The sequence below is a fragment of the Heloderma suspectum genome, chromosome 5, assembly GCF_057233095.1.
Source record: "Heloderma suspectum isolate Gila_16-S chromosome 5, 16-S_ref, whole genome shotgun sequence".
NCBI classification, from domain to species: Eukaryota; Metazoa; Chordata; class Lepidosauria; order Squamata; family Helodermatidae; genus Heloderma; species Heloderma suspectum.
This window is the reverse complement of record NC_139462.1, coordinates 21575223-21593961: the sequence shown is the minus strand read 5'-3', so window position 1 is coordinate 21593961 and position 18739 is coordinate 21575223. Positions and strand designations below refer to the sequence as shown.

The following is an 18739-nucleotide window of genomic DNA, read 5'->3' as shown; positions in this document are numbered from 1 at the left end:
ACAATATAAATACAATATATCCAGGACTGATTAAAACTCATCGTGTTGAATGGATCTCTGCAGAATTTGGCACAGGGTGAAGTGATTTTCATGAATGCTGCATCACATGCTTGACTCACAATTGAACTTTATTTACTGTGCTATCCTAGAGCTGGTAAACATTGGTTACTCAGCAGTCATGGACTGAGTGGTAAACTGAGCTCTTGAGGAAGTAGTTGCATGGCTGTTCTCTGCAGAATTCCACAGATGCACTCAACCAGTCACAAACGTTAGGAGGACTAGACTGGAATAGAGGTTCGGTAAAACACTGTGGCATTCCAGAAAAACATTACTACCTCTTTGATTGTTGAATTTTAGAGTTCCTCTGTAACGCAACTGGAGCTTTGGCAAACCATGTATACTCCACTTTCATCACTGCAATCAACAGCGCATGTTGGTCGTGACCCTTAGGCTATGTGAACTGTGTTTAGGATTTCAGGCCAACAGTGTAAAGGAAAACATATAGTATAATGCCGTGAGTGAACTAACGCTAAACAGGACTTTGTGATCTTGGGCACCATGTCCACGAACAAATTATGATGTCTTTACACAGTTCCCAGCCTCCTCCTTCTCTGTAACAAAATGTCATAATTAAACTTATGTCTTAATGTAGGTGTAGAACATGATAACAGTTCTAATTTTAATGCCAATTGGTTTCTCTACATCAGGGGTGCAGAACATCAGGCCCAGGTGCCACATGAAGCCCTCCTGATATCCCAGTCCAGCCCTCCAACGTTCCCCGGATGGCTGTGCGCCCTTCCCACAGCTGCACCCCCTTTCCCTAACCACCAGTTGTTTGATGGTTTCCCTGCTTTTGTGTAGTTTCTCCCCCACCCCACCTTCTAAAAAGTTGAAATGACTCTCCTAAGGCTTAGTTACTGGCAGTAAGAGCTTGGCGCTATAAACTATGCTGCCATTTTGGCCCCGCTCCTTTTGCTTCCAGCCCCACCCACCACTGGAATGTGGCCCTTGAAAGCTTCTCTGAGATGGAATTTGGCGCTCTGGCTGAAAGAGGTTCTGCACCCCTACATCATTACATTTGTTTTACGTTACTGTGTTTGGGAAACGATTAAATGTAAACCAATGTTTAAGGATTTTTTTTAATGAATTAGCTAGATGCATTATGGGAAATGATGAAATCTTATAAATCGGCCATCTGACAGAGTTAAATGCAAGCTGGTTAGTCCTTATGTGGAAATTCACAAAACACACTGAACACATTCTGATAACTTTTATATTGTACGCTGTTCATCAGGTAGTGTTTAATTTTTATCATTGTTTCAGTGTTAATAGATTCGGTCCAAATCCAACTGATTGCCTATGAAAATTCTAATTAGCTTTCGATTGGCTGCTTCAAGCTGTAACATGAGTCAGTGGGCAGGTTCTCAGCACAGAGTTATATCTAGGATGTATTTGCTTAAAAAAATGGGTTGGTGTTACTGAGCATTTTAATTAAATTATTATTTTAAGAAACCTGCACGCTACCGAAGAGCTATAAGCTATGACAGCAAAGAATATTACATGCGCCTGGCTTCTGGAAATCCTGCAGTCTTTCAAGATACCATTGAAGAGAGCTCTGAAGGAGAAACTGCTCAGCAGGAACCAGAACATGGTGAAGATACTATTGCAAGAGTTAAAGGTTGGATCATTTTTGCATATATATATGTCTGTGCACACTTGTGTATATATACATATCTCTGCACACTTGATAACGCCACACTTCTGTATTGGGAAGTATGCACCCAAGTAATAAACTGTTCTTGGGTGTAGGGTCAGAAATCCACCATTTTTATATTCACAATAATTTAGCACAAGGCAGAAGTATTTAGCTGACCCACATTTCTTTTCTTGACATGTGAATTGTGACCAGTGTAGTCATGATACTTTAGGGATATAGTTCTGTGAATGTGTTCACACAGAAGCTAAAGCTATTTAGGGAGGTTTGAGGTTTTTTCTGATCATCCCATCTTCCTCTTCTGTGTGTGCATGTGTAGTGCTCCTTTCCTATCAGTAGGGATAGGCAGATCAGTCTAATTCCTGTCCATGTTATGTTTGCATGTGTTCACCTATATGTATGTTCCATCCTGTTTCTGCATTAATCTGTCATCTTTTTTAAAAAACCATATAAATATTTTTATTTAAATAGTGAAATAAATATGCATTTTTAAATATATATTTCTTCACAAAATATGCATTTAACAGATTTTGATATATGTAAAACTGCTGAGGATTGTGTTGCCACATTCAGAGAATTGCGAATTCCAAGGATAAAAACTTTCTGATCTGCACAGTAGTCTGAGAGCTGTGGATCAGATCAGGTTTTACTGGAATTTTCCAAGATCAAATTCAGCAAGTATTCCTGCCTATCAGTGCAGTCTTTTTGCCTGACCAGGCATACTTCCTTAGGTTTCCCACATCCCCTAACTATAAAGCACCCCAGTAGCCCATATGATCTCAAGTGCTACATGTAGATCAGTCTATTGCATTTGTATCTCATCTTCTTCTAAGGAGTTCAGGGTTGCACGTATGGGGTTATTCCCATTCTATTCCCCACAGCAACCCTATTAGATTGACAGAGAGTGAATTGTCCAAGATCATCCACTGAGCTTCATGCTTGTGCAGGGACCATGCACCCATTTACTGTTCTTGACCTGGTAGTCTCAGCTGGTGCTATTGGTAAAATGGGGATACACTGACCGACTCTTTATTTGATTTATTCTGTGTTCAGTTCTATGGAAATTATATCTGCTTTTAGTTGGAAGTTTTGAGGGGTGGGCCATGAATCTTAGGTGGAATAAAACAGATCTTCGCTTGAATGGACTTACTAATTGATTGCCTTGCTTGGGTACTAGAGAAAGTTCATTGACTTGCATAAACATTCTACTGACCAATTCTGTTTGCTTAATGCAGGTCTGGTTAAACCACCACTGAAGAGATCTCGTTCTGCACCTGATGGTGGTGATGAGGAGAATCAGGAGCAGCTGCAGGATCAAATAGCAGAGAGTAGCTCTATAGATGAAGAGGAAAAAACTGACAACACTACTTTGCTTCGACTACTCGAAGAAGGGGAGAAGGTATAATTCTTGTAGCACTGAATGCCCCTTTGCTCTCTGAATTCTTCCACAAGATAATATGTTTTAGCAACATAGGACGTTCCTTGTTGTTGTTCAGTCGTTAAGTCGTGTCTGACTCTTCGTGACCCCATGGACCATAGCACGCCAGGCCTTCCTGTCCTCCGCTCTCTCCCGGAGTGTGCTCAAGTTCATCTTCATTGCATTGGTGATGCTATGTAGCCATCTCATCCTCTGCCGTCCCCTTCTCCTTTTGCCTTCAATCTTTCCCAGCATCAGGGTCTTTTCCTGTAAGTTTTCTCTTCGCATTAGGTGGCCAAAATATTTGAGTTTCAGTATCTGGACTTGGTGATCTTAACCCCCCTCCCCTTTAGATGGCCATATGCATTTGTGGGACACACAACTTACATTTCTCTCCCCACACCTGATATGTTAGAACAACAACAGTGTTTGCAAACCCTAATAAGAAAAATACTCTGAGCATGTGAACTTTTGCATTTTAAACTCAATTAAATCATCATGACTACAGGAATAGAATGGAGTTTGTTTCTGCTGCCACCATCACCTACCATTCTCTGGGCTGTTCACCCAACATGCTAACCCACGCTCAGTGGTTGAGTATCGGTTGTTGTTGAACCATGGGTTGTTCAGTGAACCATGGCTTAGTGTGTTGTCTGAACCCAGAACATGTTCCACAGGATGGCTTGTTAACCATGTAGTGTAGCTTGTTAACCACCCTGAACTACCAACAGCAAACCATGGTTTCTCAAGATGGCTTGTTTGAGAAAAATAAGCCAAACTGCATGGTTAACAAGCCATCCTGCAGAAAATGTCCTGGGTTCAGACAAAACACTAACCCACAGTTCAACAACAACCCACAGTCAACCACTGAGTGTGCGTTAGCGTGTTGTACAAACCCAGTGTTCATTTGAGCTCCCCAGTGGGCTGCGGGACCCTGGGCTTTGACCTCAAGGTCCAGCCCTAGCTGCGCTACTGGTTCCTGTGTTGAGGCTTTTTGAGTGTATTGTTCCTCCAGACTCCTTTCTGTTTGCTCCAAGAAACTGTTGCTTATCCATTTCCAAATTAGTATGGCATAAAGGAACATGCAGAATGGGGGATCTAACAAAAGGAACAGTCACTTTACCAAAATGTACCCCAGTTAATTAAACGACAACAAAATGACATATAGCAATTTCTTACAGCTGTGAAGAGTAATAGCCTAGTGTTTGATTTAATCTCCAGTTAAGTTCTTCTTTTTAAAACTTTGACGTAAGAATAATTCTACTTTTGCCTGGCAAACAATATTTAAATCAGAGCTCAACAATTCACTGGGTTTTAAAGCTATCTGTGTCCCTTAAACTCCTGTAGGTGTATTTAATCATGTTTAGACAACAGTTTTATGGAAAATAATGACGAGGATTCCAAAGTGTTGCTGAGGACATTAAAACTATGTAGACCTTTAAAACTTAGGTAATTATGCATTGCTTTCATTGATGGGAGTAAGCATTTAAAAGGAATCTCATTTTATTATAGGTGTAGTTTAAAGATAATATCGCTGATGAATATATATATATTCATATATACAATTTTGTAGGAACTTCTCTGTTATTTGTTTGGTCTCATTGGAAGAAAAGAGCCCTGTCTTTTTGAAGTAGAACCCCTTCCATAATAGCTCATTTTACTCATTATAAACATGAGTATTACTATTTTTAATTGGCTCTGCATTAAGATTAAGCACCAAAATCCATTTCTTGACAGTATTTGGTTATTCAGTTCACCAAAACTTGAATCTGTTCAAAAGATTCTGCAAGTCTGAAAGTAGTGGAAGTAATCAAAACTTCATCAAGAGCATCTAATATTTTACGTTGATGTATTATCATACGCAGCTGTCTAAAGCTCATTCTATTGAAGGCAGTAGAATCTTTCCCCATATTATATATGTGTGGCTGCTTTAAGATTATTCTCCAGTATTATAAATTAGCACTATGTAAGACCTCTTACACAGTTTGCCATTTTGTCTCCCAGCATTAGGAAAGCATAGAAAATGAGATTGGGGTTCTAGCTAATCAAACATAATTTGTGCCTGTTGTTAATTCCTGTGAACGGCAGATGAAACTCTAGTAAGGCTTTGCTTGTAGACTCCATAGATTCAACATGGCACTGGCTGGGAAAGAGTCATCGGATTGCCACCTCTTGAATGTCAGATTAAGCATGTAATAAATAGACCTCTAGTGGTGACTTGCTGCCTTTTCATTCATCCTCATTCAATGTCATTGAAGCTTCACAATTTCTAATGACATGAAAGCCAGAGCTGGTGCTACAGAGAAACTAAGTTATAGTTTGGAAGGTGTTGCTTTTACAAATTCAACAACAAGAACTGATGAGGCTTCTTCAGGATAGATATCTGAGATTAAGCATTAACTTCCAACAAAGACATAATTGTATTTTAGCCTAGATTCTATTCTATTCCTTGTAAATAGTCAGCTCTACTAAAAACTCTTGAGATTCTTGGGGGCTCAATGCCCATTTTCCAGCTGACCTTCCTTTTCTCACTGTATCCTGTGTCACAATCATGTTTTCTCAGTTGGAGTCTAATATTTGTCAATATTGATGTAGCCCCCTTCTGTGTGTGAGAACCTCCCACCCACCACCCATCCCCAGGGCGCATAAAGTATACTCACATAGCATTATTTCATCTACTTTTGATTAAATATTTGGGTTTTATTACAGATTCAACACATGTACCGCTGTGCTCGGGTTCAAGGCCTAGACACCAGTGAGGGGCTCCTTCTTTTTGGTAAAGAGCACTTTTATGTGATTGACGGATTTACCATGACCGCCACCAGAGAAATACGGGATATTGAGACCCTGCCTCCAAAGTGAGTTAGGCTTGACAATCTTTGAAAATGCAAGAGGAAAAATATGTGAAAAATCTTACAGTATTAGGACTGTAAGAAGTCCTCCTATTTTTCTGTTAATTACAACTCGGAAAAAAATATGACTAAATAAAAACATACCAAATCTCTTCCTAGCCCTATTTACAGTATCGTAGTTTTGATAATGCTCATAATGATAATATAATGGAAATGTGATCATAGAAAATTAGTGGGGTAAATGAGAATTACTTCATATAATCATAGGTTTATAGTTTCATTCATACCTTTCATTTTACCTTTCCATCTGTACAGTATGCATGAGCCAATTATACCTAGGGGAGCGCGACAGGGTCCAAGTCAGCTCAAAAGGACATGCAGTATTTTTGCATATGAGGATATCAAGGAAGTACATAAAAGAAGATATCTGTTGCAGGTGGTGTACATTTTGCTTACATTGGGGGAAAGTAGAGTTTGTTTAATATTTGATAGGCACTAAAATCACCTTCTTGTGTATTTTAAAGTGGAATGACATTCTACAGATGGGACTGTATATATTTTATAGGCTTTTTTATTAAATATTTTAGTCTGGACGCTTTAGTACATTGTAAACATTGGCAGAGATAACGGATAATGTTAAAGCACACATTTTACCGTTTGTGCTTCAAATTGATTTCGCAGCTAGGTAAAAATGTCTGAAATGCACCTCTGAAAACCCTCAACAGTCTCTCTCTCATCTGGTCTGACAACCTTTTAAAACTCACCATTTCATTGCAGCCAATTGCTGTTGAAGTATTCTCAGGAGATGGACGCAACTACCTTCTAGCTTTTCAGAAAGGAGTGAAAAATAAAGTCTACCAAAGGTATTATGAATTGATTTTCAATTGACTATCTGTAGATGTTGTATAATTAGATTTTATTTAAAAAATTCAGTAAAGTCTCTCACCAGAGGCTCCCAAAAAAAAGAGAGTAGTCATGACCCAAAAGAACAAGTCCTCTTTTGAATGGTAACTGATTAGAAAACTAAAAGGCAAAAGGTAAAAATAAATGAATGGTTTTCACAACTGCTTACAAGGCAATTATACAATAGAGTCCACCGAAAGGTCTGCATTGGTGCTGTGACCTAGTTAAAGATGAATAATGGGGTAGTCAGATTTTGCAGAAGGCACTTAATTACTTGGGTTAGTAAAATCCCAGGCAGAAGATTGGGCTCTAAATGAACAGAGGAAATCTCACCTGTGCATGCCTTGTTCCCTCACTGTCCCTCAGTGTTCCCTCAATGTTACATGTATCTTGCTGGAGTGTCCATGATTCTCAAGTATGCTACAGGCCTTTCTACATTCCCAGTTTCCTGCTCCAAATGTAGTCTTAGTTCTGGATAACAATGTTGATCTATCAACTTTAGTCAAGTTCCTGAGCTTTATTGACTGGCCATCCTCTTTTCAATTATTGTTTGAATTATTGGCAACAAATCGCCAACAAAAGAATTCTGCTGTAGTTGCAATAAGGCTAGTCTGTGGCACAGTATGGCTTAGCTGTTGCTGTGACATAAGCTTCAATATTCCTCCCTGCCTTCTAAAAGGATCTCAGAAGTTGGATGAGTAGGCAAAATAACAGCAGGTGAGGTTCCTCGTGGTAAAAAAAAAAAAAAAAAGTCTAATGAAATGTTGATTTGTTTTTCATTTGCATTGAAAAGCACATAGTTTTTTTCTCTCTTAAAGCTGGATAACAATTATGCCCTCCTTCATCTTCACCCAGGAATCACTTTTTGGACTGAGGTGTTTATTTTTTACAGGTTTATTTTTCAATAAAAAGTATATTTCTAATGAAAATTGAATTAATGGCTTAATGGCATAATTTATTACCAGTATTGGAGTCACCACCATCCTAATCTAATTGGAGCATATATTTTGCTGATTGCATTATCCTCTTAATTTCTAAAAGGTTTTTGGCTGTAGTTCCATCTTTAACTGACAGCTCAGAGTCTGTGTCTGGACAGCGCCCCAACACCAGTGTAGAACAAGGGTAAGAATTTATGTTTATTGTTCTGTGCAATAGATTTGGAAGGAATAAACTGAGATGTGAACATGCCTTGTGGCCACACACGCAGCTCTTTGCATGAGCTAGCAATCAACCCAGGAGGTCTGCAGTTAACTATCGTTTCCTGTTTCATCCTAACCAGAAAACTATGATTAATGGCTTAGGAACAAGCAATGTTATTAAGCCATGGTTTGAAGTTGGTTTGATAGCCTTGCTTGTTCTGAAGCCGTTAATCATCGTTTCCCAGTTCACATGAAATAGGAAGCAATAGGTAACTGAAGAAGGGTGCAATGAAGGGACTGCATGTATGGCCTTGAGGCACATTCATGCCTTTGCTTATTAAGCCAAGATATAAGTGTTGGAACATAGCCAATATTAATTATGACTAGATGTCTTCTGATCCCAATATTTAAAAAGTTGAACCCTCTGAATTTCACTGTCCTCTCCCTGTGTATTTTCATGAGTGTAAGTAAATGAAGGAGATTTGGAGAATAAGAAAAAGCATAAATGTAAATTAAATTCTAATTTTGATCTGCAACGGTTCCTTCTTGAAATGTTATTGGTAGTGTTGAAGCCCCACAGAAGTAATGTGCTGATTTCTGAAGTATTCCTGAAGATTTTCCTGGAAAGAAAATCCCATGTGATAAGAAATTTGGTCCGGTTTCAAAGCTCCCCAAGCCTCCAATACTCATAAAGAACTCTTGTATGAGGGGCAATTGAGGGTTGCTCCACATGTGAAGAATTATTCCTTCATTTCTTTGCCACATTTATGTTTTGCGTTTCTCTTGATGCACTCAAGGTGGGGTACAGTTTAAAATACTAAAACACAAAAATAGTAAAGAAACCAGAATTTGTAGTCTCTTTAGGAGGTGGTGTAAATGAGCTCCCTGGCCACACTGGGGCTGTTTGCACGACATGACAGCCTACCAAGGGTTATTTATCTGTTGGTTGGGTCCTTGATGACATATATATGCTGTTGATGGTGTTCCACTAACATCAGAGAACAGTTGATTCTTTAATAACGTTGACTCAGTAGGTTAAATGAATAAATAATTCCATTTCACTTACGTGCAATTACAGTTGTCTCTTACATTGCTGCTAAATGGCAAAAATACTGATCTTTCCTGATTCTCATTAGGTCTGGCTTGCTGAGCACCCTAGTGGGGGAGAAATCTGTAACACAAAGGTGGGAGGTAAGCATAAAAAGTACTTTCGTTTCTCTTTCATGGTAAATTGAAATAGATATTTGGGCATGTAATCTTGGTGCCAAATGCTGTGTTATGTTTTGTTTCCATATTTTATAGAGGAGTAGACAATTTAACGGTTTAAGTTTTAATATTGGGAAATGAACTCAAATGGTGTTTTATTTTGTGTTTTATCTTTACAAAGAGAGGTGAAATCAGTAACTTCCAGTACCTGATGCACTTAAACACATTGGCTGGCCGATCCTATAATGACCTCATGCAATATCCTGTTTTCCCATGGATCCTTGCAGACTACGATTCTGAGGTAAACACAAAATCTTCTGATGGTTGATCAGGTCAGAAAGGTTCATATTTTATAAAACAGAGGTCTATTTCAGGAAGCCTAAAGTCCTGCATTTATAAGTAACCCAAATTAGGGCTGCAAGCCTTCTTTGCTGGCTTAATATTTGCTGCTGACACCTAAGAATCTGAAATGGTGCTTCAACTTTGGCCTAGATTCTGAGACCAGAAATCTCTAACACCATTGATGGAAAAACATGGAGAATTGTCGAAACATAAGGCTTGCTTTTAACTTCATGAAGCTTTGAGTCTTGGAATGGGCTCTTTCAAGAGTGATAACAGGATGAGGTCCTAAGGTTGAGGAGTGTCAAAGATCCAGATGCAATGATGGTGCCTACCAAAAAGTTATTGTAAATCTTTGGATGAATTTTCCCAAATCATTTTCCATTGAGTTTCCCCAGTCATTGGGAAAATGGTGAAAAGTGTTGGTAATGCTTGTTTAAATAGTCCTTTTTGTCAAGTAATCTGTGAATAGCTTGTGGATAAATGTTTCAGACTAGAGACTTGAGTAGCCTGGCAGTGATATGAAGGGAATGAGACAGGAATGGGGAATCCTCTGGCCCATGGGACTGATAAGGGTTCTCCATCCCAGCCCCACAGGTTCTTTCCTGGACCCTGCTTCCTCTTGCCCCACAGGGAAAAGCTTTTCCCTGCTTACCACTGAAAAAGGCTCCCTTTCTCAGTGCTGATCAGGGGACATGTTTCTCATGCTTTTTCTTGTGCAAAAAAGGGCAACTAAAATGATCAAGGGGCTGGAGCATCTCCCCTATGAGGGACGTTTACAACAGCTGGGGTTGTTTAGCATGGAAAAAAGGAGGGTAAGGGGAGACATCATAGAAGACTACAAAATTATGCATGGTGTGGAGAATGTGGATAGGGAGGCATTTTTCTCCCTCTCTCAAAATAGTAGAACCCAGGGTCATCCCATGAACCTGATTCAGGACAGATAAAAGGAAGTACTTCTTCACACAGCGCATAGTTAAACTATGGAATTCGCTACCACTGGATGTAGTGATGGCCACCAATTTGGATGGCTTTAAAAGGGGGTTGGATAAATTCCTGGAGAAGAAGGCTATCAACGGCTACTGGCCCTGATGGCTGTGTGCTACCTTCAGTACCAGAGGCGGTGGGCCTGTGTATACCACTTGCTGGGGAACATGAGCAGGAGAGTGCTATTGCACTCGTGTCCTGCTTGTGGGTTCCTGGTTGACAGCTGGTTGGCCACTGTGTGAACGGAATGCTGGACTGGGTGGACCCTTGGTCTGATCCAGCAGGGTTCTTCTTATGTTTTTATTCTTGGACAAGCATAGGCTTGATATTTAGCATACTATCTGAAACTGCTGCTGAGTGAGCCAGTCCTGCTTACTCCTGACTAGACATGCAGAGGCTTGTCCTGCTTATGCTTGCTTTAGTAAGACAAAAAGTATCTGCACTAGATGGAAATTGGGGAAAGTATTTTAATTCAGGCCTGCCTGAGCAGCTAGATTAACAGAGTAATTATAGACTTTAAAAAAAACTCCACCCAGCTTTATTTCTTGCTTAATTTTAAAGGAATTGGATCTTACCAACCCAAAGACATTTAGAAACTTGGCCAAACCAATGGGGGCCCAGACTGATGAGAGGTTAGCTCAGTATAAGAAGCGGTATAAAGATTGGGAAGATCCTAACGGTAAGTGATCGATGTACGAACTCTATCTATGCAGCCATAAGTTTACTTTCTACTTTTATTTTAAAATCCATGCCTTTCTAATTAAAAAATGTTAAAGAAGTTTATCAAACTTCAGTTAGATACTATATACATCTGGTTTATAGTAATAATCACATTGAGATACCACTTCATGCAGTATCACGTTCATTCATCTGCGTAACATAAAATGTTTTGCCACTGCAATTTCCTATTGCCATTAGCCACAACAAGGCAAAACTGTTCTATTTTGCATGAACTCTAGAGAGAAGTGTCTTGGAACACAACTACACAAGACAGGGAAGGCGAATGAGCTGTGCATGGTAAGCTGTATAAGCTCTGGTTACTGCTTCCTTCATCCCCTGAACCACAGGGGAGTTATGGGAGTGAGCTTTGAAGATCAGTGTGAAAACTACAGAGATCAAATGGATGACTATTTATTCCCCAGATCTAAAGACCATTGTTCTAATGTTAGCTGTGGTACCTGCTGTTACTTTTGTCTATACTGATTTCTCAGATATTTAAGTACTGGCATTTATTGCCCTGGGATAGCCTGTACTGTGTTTTTTTCTTTGATCTGATTTATTCGGGACTGGAAATCTAGCTGAATGTTCTCTGTTTTACCAGTTGGGGAAGATGACAACAGGTTTGTTCTTAGGGAAATTTGCTAGAATACAGTTGAGGAACCTCTAAACTAAATGTTGATGCTATCCTATGACTGTTCAGACAGAAAAAAGTCCTACAACTACCAGCATTCCCCAGCCAGCATTCTCCAGCAGTACTGGAACTCAGTGTGGCTAATTTGAAGTGCTTAATTCCAAAACAATAACAAGTTTTAAAACTGCAATATGTGTCATACTGCTGGACAGATACTTCATTTACTTCTGTTAGTGTATCATTGCCAAAATGTAAGTGGTTGTAGTGTCAAGTTAGAGCAATACGACAATGGAACCAATTACCTAGGGAGGTAGCAGGTTCTCCCACACTGGAAGGCATTCAAGATGAGGCTGGACAGCCATTTGTCAGGGATGCTCTGACTTGGATTCCTGCACTGAGCAGCGGGTTGGACTCGATGGTCTTATAGGCCCCTTCCAACCTTACTATTCTATGATTCTATAAGTCATAAAAATGTCCAATTTTAGATGTGCTTCACATCTTGATATTACAACAACCTAACCTTAGACCTAATAGTTTAGTGCAGACATCATGCAAGGGCATTTCCTTCTAACTCCCTTTGTATTTACTCCATGTTTTTATTTTACTGTTTTCTTTCAGGTGAAACTCCTGCTTATCATTATGGCACCCACTATTCCTCTGCAATGATAGTAGCTTCATATCTTGTACGGATGGAGCCTTTCACACAGATATTTTTAAGACTACAGGTAAAATATGTACTTCTTGATAGCTTTGTTCTGTTACCTGTACAGCCTGGTTGAACATGATGCTGTATGCGTTTTTTAAATAACCCCAAACCCAGCAACTACCACCTGCTGTGGTAGATTTGGATGTGCAATGTAAACCTGCCATCAAGTGTAAACCAGGCCTAAGTTTGCATCGTAGTAAAAGCACCATTGCCTTGATTTATAATATTTTGGGGAAACTTTTGAACATAATTTGGTAGATGCATTTGCTACATTGATTACCATCTTTGTTGCAAAGCATCAGAGTTCGTTTTGACAAAATATACAAATTAACTTTAGAAACATGATAAAATGCAAATTTTCAGGAAACATGCCTTTTCAGAACCCTGGTTCTGTTTTCCACATTATTTTTCTCCACAGTTGTTTTTTTTTTTTTTAAAAAAAGATGAGGGAAGGAGGGAGAGAAAAATGATTTGACACATGGACGGACTTTAGTTATAGATCTGAACTGTCAGAATTCTAGTAAACGCATTTCTAGATTTGGGGGTCTGCTGAGTTCCTAATTATCATATGAATTATTGGATGTGTGATAGAATAAACTGGTTTTGTGTGTCTAAAACCAAATTAAGGTGGCAATACTATACACCATCCTTCCCCAATGTTGTGTCCTCCAGATATATCAGACTAGAACTCCCATAAGCCCCAGCCAGCATTGCTAGTGGTCAGGGATGATGGGAGTTGTAGACCAAAAGCACCCAAACATTGGGGAAGGCTGCTATAGATACCTACTTGCCAGTTGCTCTCACTGGGAATTACCTCTGAGTTGACACATACAGGACTGCATTATTAGTCACAAACATGGAATTTCTGAGAGTCTGAAATATTTACAGTTCTAGGTTTGAAATTAACTGAAGACAATGAAGTACTTATTTTTTTAGTCAGTGTATCATATTCTGGAGTAGGGCTGATTCCCACCCCGTAATGCGGTGGGCAGGATGGCGGGGGGGGGGTGGTGGTGGTGCTGCTGTCAGCATCCTAATATCTGTTTCAGAATTGTAATGAGCGATGCTTTCATTATAATAAAGATGCTTCTCTTTTCCATCCGCAGGGTGGCCACTTTGACTTGGCTGACAGAATGTTTCACAGTGTGCGCGAAGCCTGGTACTCTGCATCCAAGCACAACATGGCAGATGTCAAGGAGCTCATCCCAGAATTCTTCTACCTCCCAGAGTTGTTACTCAACTCCAACAACTTTGATCTAGGTTAGAGGAGCCACTTTTGATAGCATTCTTTCTTACAGAGTTGCCATTGCAAGATGAGCTTAAAACAGATTTGCTTATGTGTGATAAATAAACAATTATCTGAAAGCATAAGAAAATAGTGTATAGCTTAGACCAGGGTTATGCTGAAAGGTAGGTTTGGATCTACTGGTAGATCTCTGATTTGTACTAGTTTGGTGAAGGGTTTCTGACTCCGAGTTTTTAAACAGTATTAGCAAATAAATCGCTCCCCATCCATCCCTAATTAAACTGCTGCAATGAAGAAAGCTTGTGGGTAACTTGAAGTGGACTTTTGTGTGAAAGGACTGGGCTCAGTTCAGTTTGCATACCAAAAAGAAATCCCTAGGCTCAGAGGCACCCTGTTCTTTAATTCTAAGTGTACGTGTGTCTTCTTTTGCACCTAGATCTGGTTGGTGGATCTTGGGGTTCTAGTAAAAACAAACAAAGTAGCTCTGACAAGCCTGAAACCTCCCACCACTATTAATTTCAGAGACTGAATGGTCATTTAAATTTCTCATTTATACCCAGGAGATCATTTAAACACAGGTTTAACTTTCTAGAGAAGCACACCTAATTGCAGTAAATTCTGTTTACCCAAATATTTTGCTTTGGTATTATAGGTTGCAAGCAGAATGGCACTAAACTTGGTGATGTAATACTTCCCCCCTGGGCTAAAGGAGATCCTCGTGAATTCATCAGAGTTCATCGAGAGGTAATATAGCTTCTTGTTAAAAATAAAATACCCTTTTTAGCCTTCTGTCCAATTCTTGTGTGTGGAAGAAAACATGTATCTTCCATCTAGTGTATCTCGGGTAAGTTTTTGACAAACCACAGAACTAATTCTGCTTTTTTCTGTTTGATAGTAGCGTTGGCTGAAAAAGCCGGCTAAGGGATTTGTAGTATTTCAGCAAAAGATATTCTGTGTCTTCACCCACTATAAACAAGTAGCAGTTTATGCTCAATTTAACCTGCACATTTTGAATTGCAGGCTTTGGAATGTGATTTTGTGAGTGCGCACCTACATGAATGGATTGATTTAATCTTTGGCTATAAACAGCAAGGGCCTGCTGCAGTAGAAGCTGTAAATGTCTTCCATCATCTCTTCTATGAGGGACAAGTGGATATATACAACATAAACGATCCATTAAAAGAAACAGCTACCATAGGATTCATTAATAACTTTGGGCAGATACCTAAGCAGGTAACGTTAGCAAGAAAAGATGTGGTTGCTCACCTTTTTGCTTTGTACTTTTGGAGATCTGGATGCCCCCCAGTCAGGGCTGGAGAAGGTCTATAGTCCCTAGCCTTGGGTAAGGAAGAAGCAATCACGAATTTGAATCTCATTTCCATGGTCTTCATTTCTGTTGTTTTATGGTAGGGGTGGGCAACTGTGGGGGGTTGGGGGGCACATTGGCCCCTCCAGAGCCCTCTGGGGTGGCACCCCTCCCCTGCCGCAGCCACAACTAGAAGTGGCTGCGCAGCTGTGGGGGCCGTGCCATGGAGGCAGGGAACCTGGCAGGGCCACAAAATGCCCCCTGGCAGTCCATGGGCCACGTGTTTATGGCAAGCCACTAATGCTTGGATCTCACTGCTAACAGTAGGAGCTAATCTTGCAAATCAACAGTGTGATTTGACACATGTGCTTGAATGAGAAACTTTGGTGTCAGGAAGGGGCAGTGGATTAGGTATGCATGTGGAAAGGCCTTCAGTTCAAGAACGAAAGATGTTCATCCTTGCTCCATATTTTCACATGATTTGGTTGCATGAAGATTGCACAGAAAAACGAGCATATAGGCTTGGGGCAAGTATGCCTGTGTTTGAACGGGGCCTGGATAGGTCTTCAGCGAAGAAAGAGGCCTGCAGTGCAGGTTGCTGGGAAGGCCTTCTGCAAGCCCCACTGAAATGAATGGGAAGTATGCAGACACACAGAGAACTGAAGTACCCTGCTCAGTTACTAAGATCAGCAGGGGAGGCCCTTTTGAAGACACCCTCACTTTCAGAGGGCTGTTCGTCTTGCACACGGGAAGGGGCTTTCTCCTGTGTTGCTCCCAAACACTGGAACAAACTGCATTTGGAGTTGTGACTGGCCCCCACACTTTCTGCATTCAGGAAGGGTCAAGGCATATCTTTGTAACTTGGGTTTTTTAAATGTTTTGTGGGTTTTAATGTTTTAGGGAGCAATCCTTTGGCCGCTAGTCAGCAGCTTCATGGTCGTAGGTTATGTGGTTTTCTGGGAACCGACCTTGGAACCAAAGCTCCGAGGTCAGTTCCTGGAGAACCGACCTTTCCCCCCTTCTGTGCTGCCTTGGAGGCAGCGCAGAATGGTCCCACACTCCCCACTTAGAAGAGGAGCGCGGAGTGGCCAAAACAGGGCGTTCTGGGGCGGGGAAGGCGGAAATCCCGGTACAACACATCCTATGTGTCGTCCGGCAGCCTCCTCCCCCACTCCACTTTCCCACAGCTAAACAGCCTAAATCGGCTGCAAATGCAGGGCAGGAGAAGTGTGGAGGGAACGATCCCCTCCATGCTTCTCCTGCCCTGCATTGGATAGGCGGTCGTCTCCGAGTTCAGAGGCAGCTGCCTATCCCCATAGGATTGCATCCTTACTATGTTTTTATGTGAAGATGTCTTTCATGTTTTGATTTTTTTTAAAAATTGTGTTGGTTAGCCTCAAAAAAACAGTGTAGAAATACAGTCAATCAATCTATCAGTCAGTCAATAAAACTTCTCAGTAGATTGAACCTTCAGTGTTTTGCAGGAGTAAAACACTGTAGTAGTTCTGAGGCCCTGGACTGAAGATTTTAACAACTACAACAAAACCTAAGCACCAGTACAGCTAAATCATAAAGTGGCTGGATATTTCCCCCCAAAACTCTATCCTTAAAATTATTTCCTTGTTACCTTGTTGATGGGAATCCAGATGGCTCCATAGAACTCTCAGCATGGCTCTGAACATCAAAGTTAACCACTTTTAAACTCAAAATTCTAAAAACTGAAAACATAAAAAACAGCAAGGCAGAACCTCATTAAAATAATGACAGTGATGATTATTTTCAATTTATGTATTGCTACTCACTGCAGAAAGCAGTCTCGAAGCAATACACACACACCAACTAGCCTTGCCTCCACCCAAAACAATTATTAATTTAAAAAGAACACATACTACCAACTTTGTAAAAGCTAAATCAAAGCTGACCTGCCAACCTTCTCTTGTGCAGAATTCTCTGTATGTGGCTGTCACTTCTCTGTGGAGCTTGACAGTATTTGTATTGGTAATCTGTTTTGATAAACCTCAGGATTACATGTTTTTCTCTGGGCCATTTAAATGCACTCTGATTGCTTAACATGGCTTTGGAAGTCTGTGATAACATTACAGGTGGTAAACATTGGGATCTTACTGATTCATCATCACATGATGGGCTGAAGCAACTGAAAACAGCTGATGTGTTTTCTGTGACTGAAATCCAGCTCCCTGCCCACTCAGACATTTATGCTATTCTTGTGCAATGTCAGTCTGTATTCAGATTCATTCACTAAATCTGGGCTGATATAGCAGCTTTCAGTGAATACAGATCATTCTGCATAACAATCTCAACCAACTTAACTGAATAGGTTTTTAAAACATCCTTAGTTAAACCCATACAAAATAGGGCTTCCTCTGTTATGCTGTTGTAGACCCTGCTGATTATGAAAATTTTATTAAGTTCTTCACTTTGAATAACTACCTGCCTCATAGTTCAAAGTAGTATAAAACAAGTAAGGCTTGCAATGTTGCACAGGATCCTCACCTCCTAGTAGGAGTGCTCCTGTTCAGGGTTTCAGCCAGCCATGCCCTCACCCAAGGTAGTCCATTCCATTCTCTTTCCCCTCTCTCCCTCACTTCCTTTCAGGTTTTCTTTTCCAACTAACATGCAACATTCTCTATCTACTGAGCATGCTCAGTTTTAATTTGTCTGCTTGTGCACGTGTGTAGCTGGGGGCGGAGGCTGTTAGCTTTTAAGGTTTTTTTTGTATTTCTGCAAAGCTCGGGGTTTCCTCAGGCATGCCAATACCTCCCTATTGTTTCTCAGTGGTTCTGGCTCCAGAGATGTTGGTACTTCGCAACACACATGTTCTAGGAAAGCAAACAGAGACCACTTCATCAGCAACTGTATTATTCCCTTATTTGACAGGAGGAATGCAAAGATCCACATAAGTTCAATGCACTCTGTGTTACTCGAAGAGCTGCCTCCTAGGTGATGTGCAAGCTATTTTGAAATGAAGGGGAGTTTCAAAAGCAGTTTCTCTAAGAACAATGCATTATCTAAAAAATAAAAATTCAGGAACATTCTAGATACAGAAAATGGCAATATCTTTATACCATATGTCTAGAAAAAATTGTTTCAAGTAAAAATAAAATCATACAGATGCACTGATGGATGCCTGGTAATTAAAACAAATACATAGAAAATGCATAGAGGCACAAGATGTATGGATTCAAATGCCAGATGCACAGATTATAAGAGTCAATATACTGTTGAAAACATTGGTTACTGAAAACCTGCTGAATGATTTGTTTTAGCAAAAAAACAGAACCTTGATGTTTTGATCAGTGACTCACAGTTGCAAAGAAACATGCATTAATTGCCAAAAGTCAGATTGAAATGGATCTAGATAATTTGTTGATTTAAATGTATATACCACCTTTCCATTCGTATGCTCACAATGGCTAACAAAATCAGACTTTCATATAGGAATTGCACCAACTCAATTCAAAATAGTTGGGCTATTGCTGTTGAGTGGTTGCAGAACGAATGGCAAATGGAGGCAGTCTGGAGTGCTTGCCCTTCTGTTGGTTGATCACAGGC

General features: G+C 40.2%; 1 protein-coding gene across 5 annotated transcripts in view; it reads left to right on the top strand.

Annotated features, from left to right (window-relative positions):
* WDFY3 (WD repeat and FYVE domain containing 3) overlaps positions 1–18739 on the top strand; it is a 213466-nt gene that overhangs the window by 178798 nt on the left and 15929 nt on the right. For all 5 annotated transcript variants that reach the window (XM_084855546.1, XM_084855544.1, XM_084855549.1 and 2 more), the window contains 13 exons: positions 1510–1678; positions 2950–3113; positions 5841–5989; positions 6299–6419; positions 6761–6846; positions 7928–8008; positions 9162–9216; positions 9413–9532; positions 11119–11236; positions 12527–12633; positions 13721–13874; positions 14513–14604; positions 14881–15093. In XM_084855546.1, the coding sequence (XP_084711672.1) occupies positions 1510–1678; positions 2950–3113; positions 5841–5989; positions 6299–6419; positions 6761–6846; positions 7928–8008; positions 9162–9216; positions 9413–9532; positions 11119–11236; positions 12527–12633; positions 13721–13874; positions 14513–14604; positions 14881–15093 (1629 nt within the window). The remainder of the gene's footprint in view (positions 1–1509; positions 1679–2949; positions 3114–5840; positions 5990–6298; positions 6420–6760; positions 6847–7927; positions 8009–9161; positions 9217–9412; positions 9533–11118; positions 11237–12526; positions 12634–13720; positions 13875–14512; positions 14605–14880; positions 15094–18739) is intronic.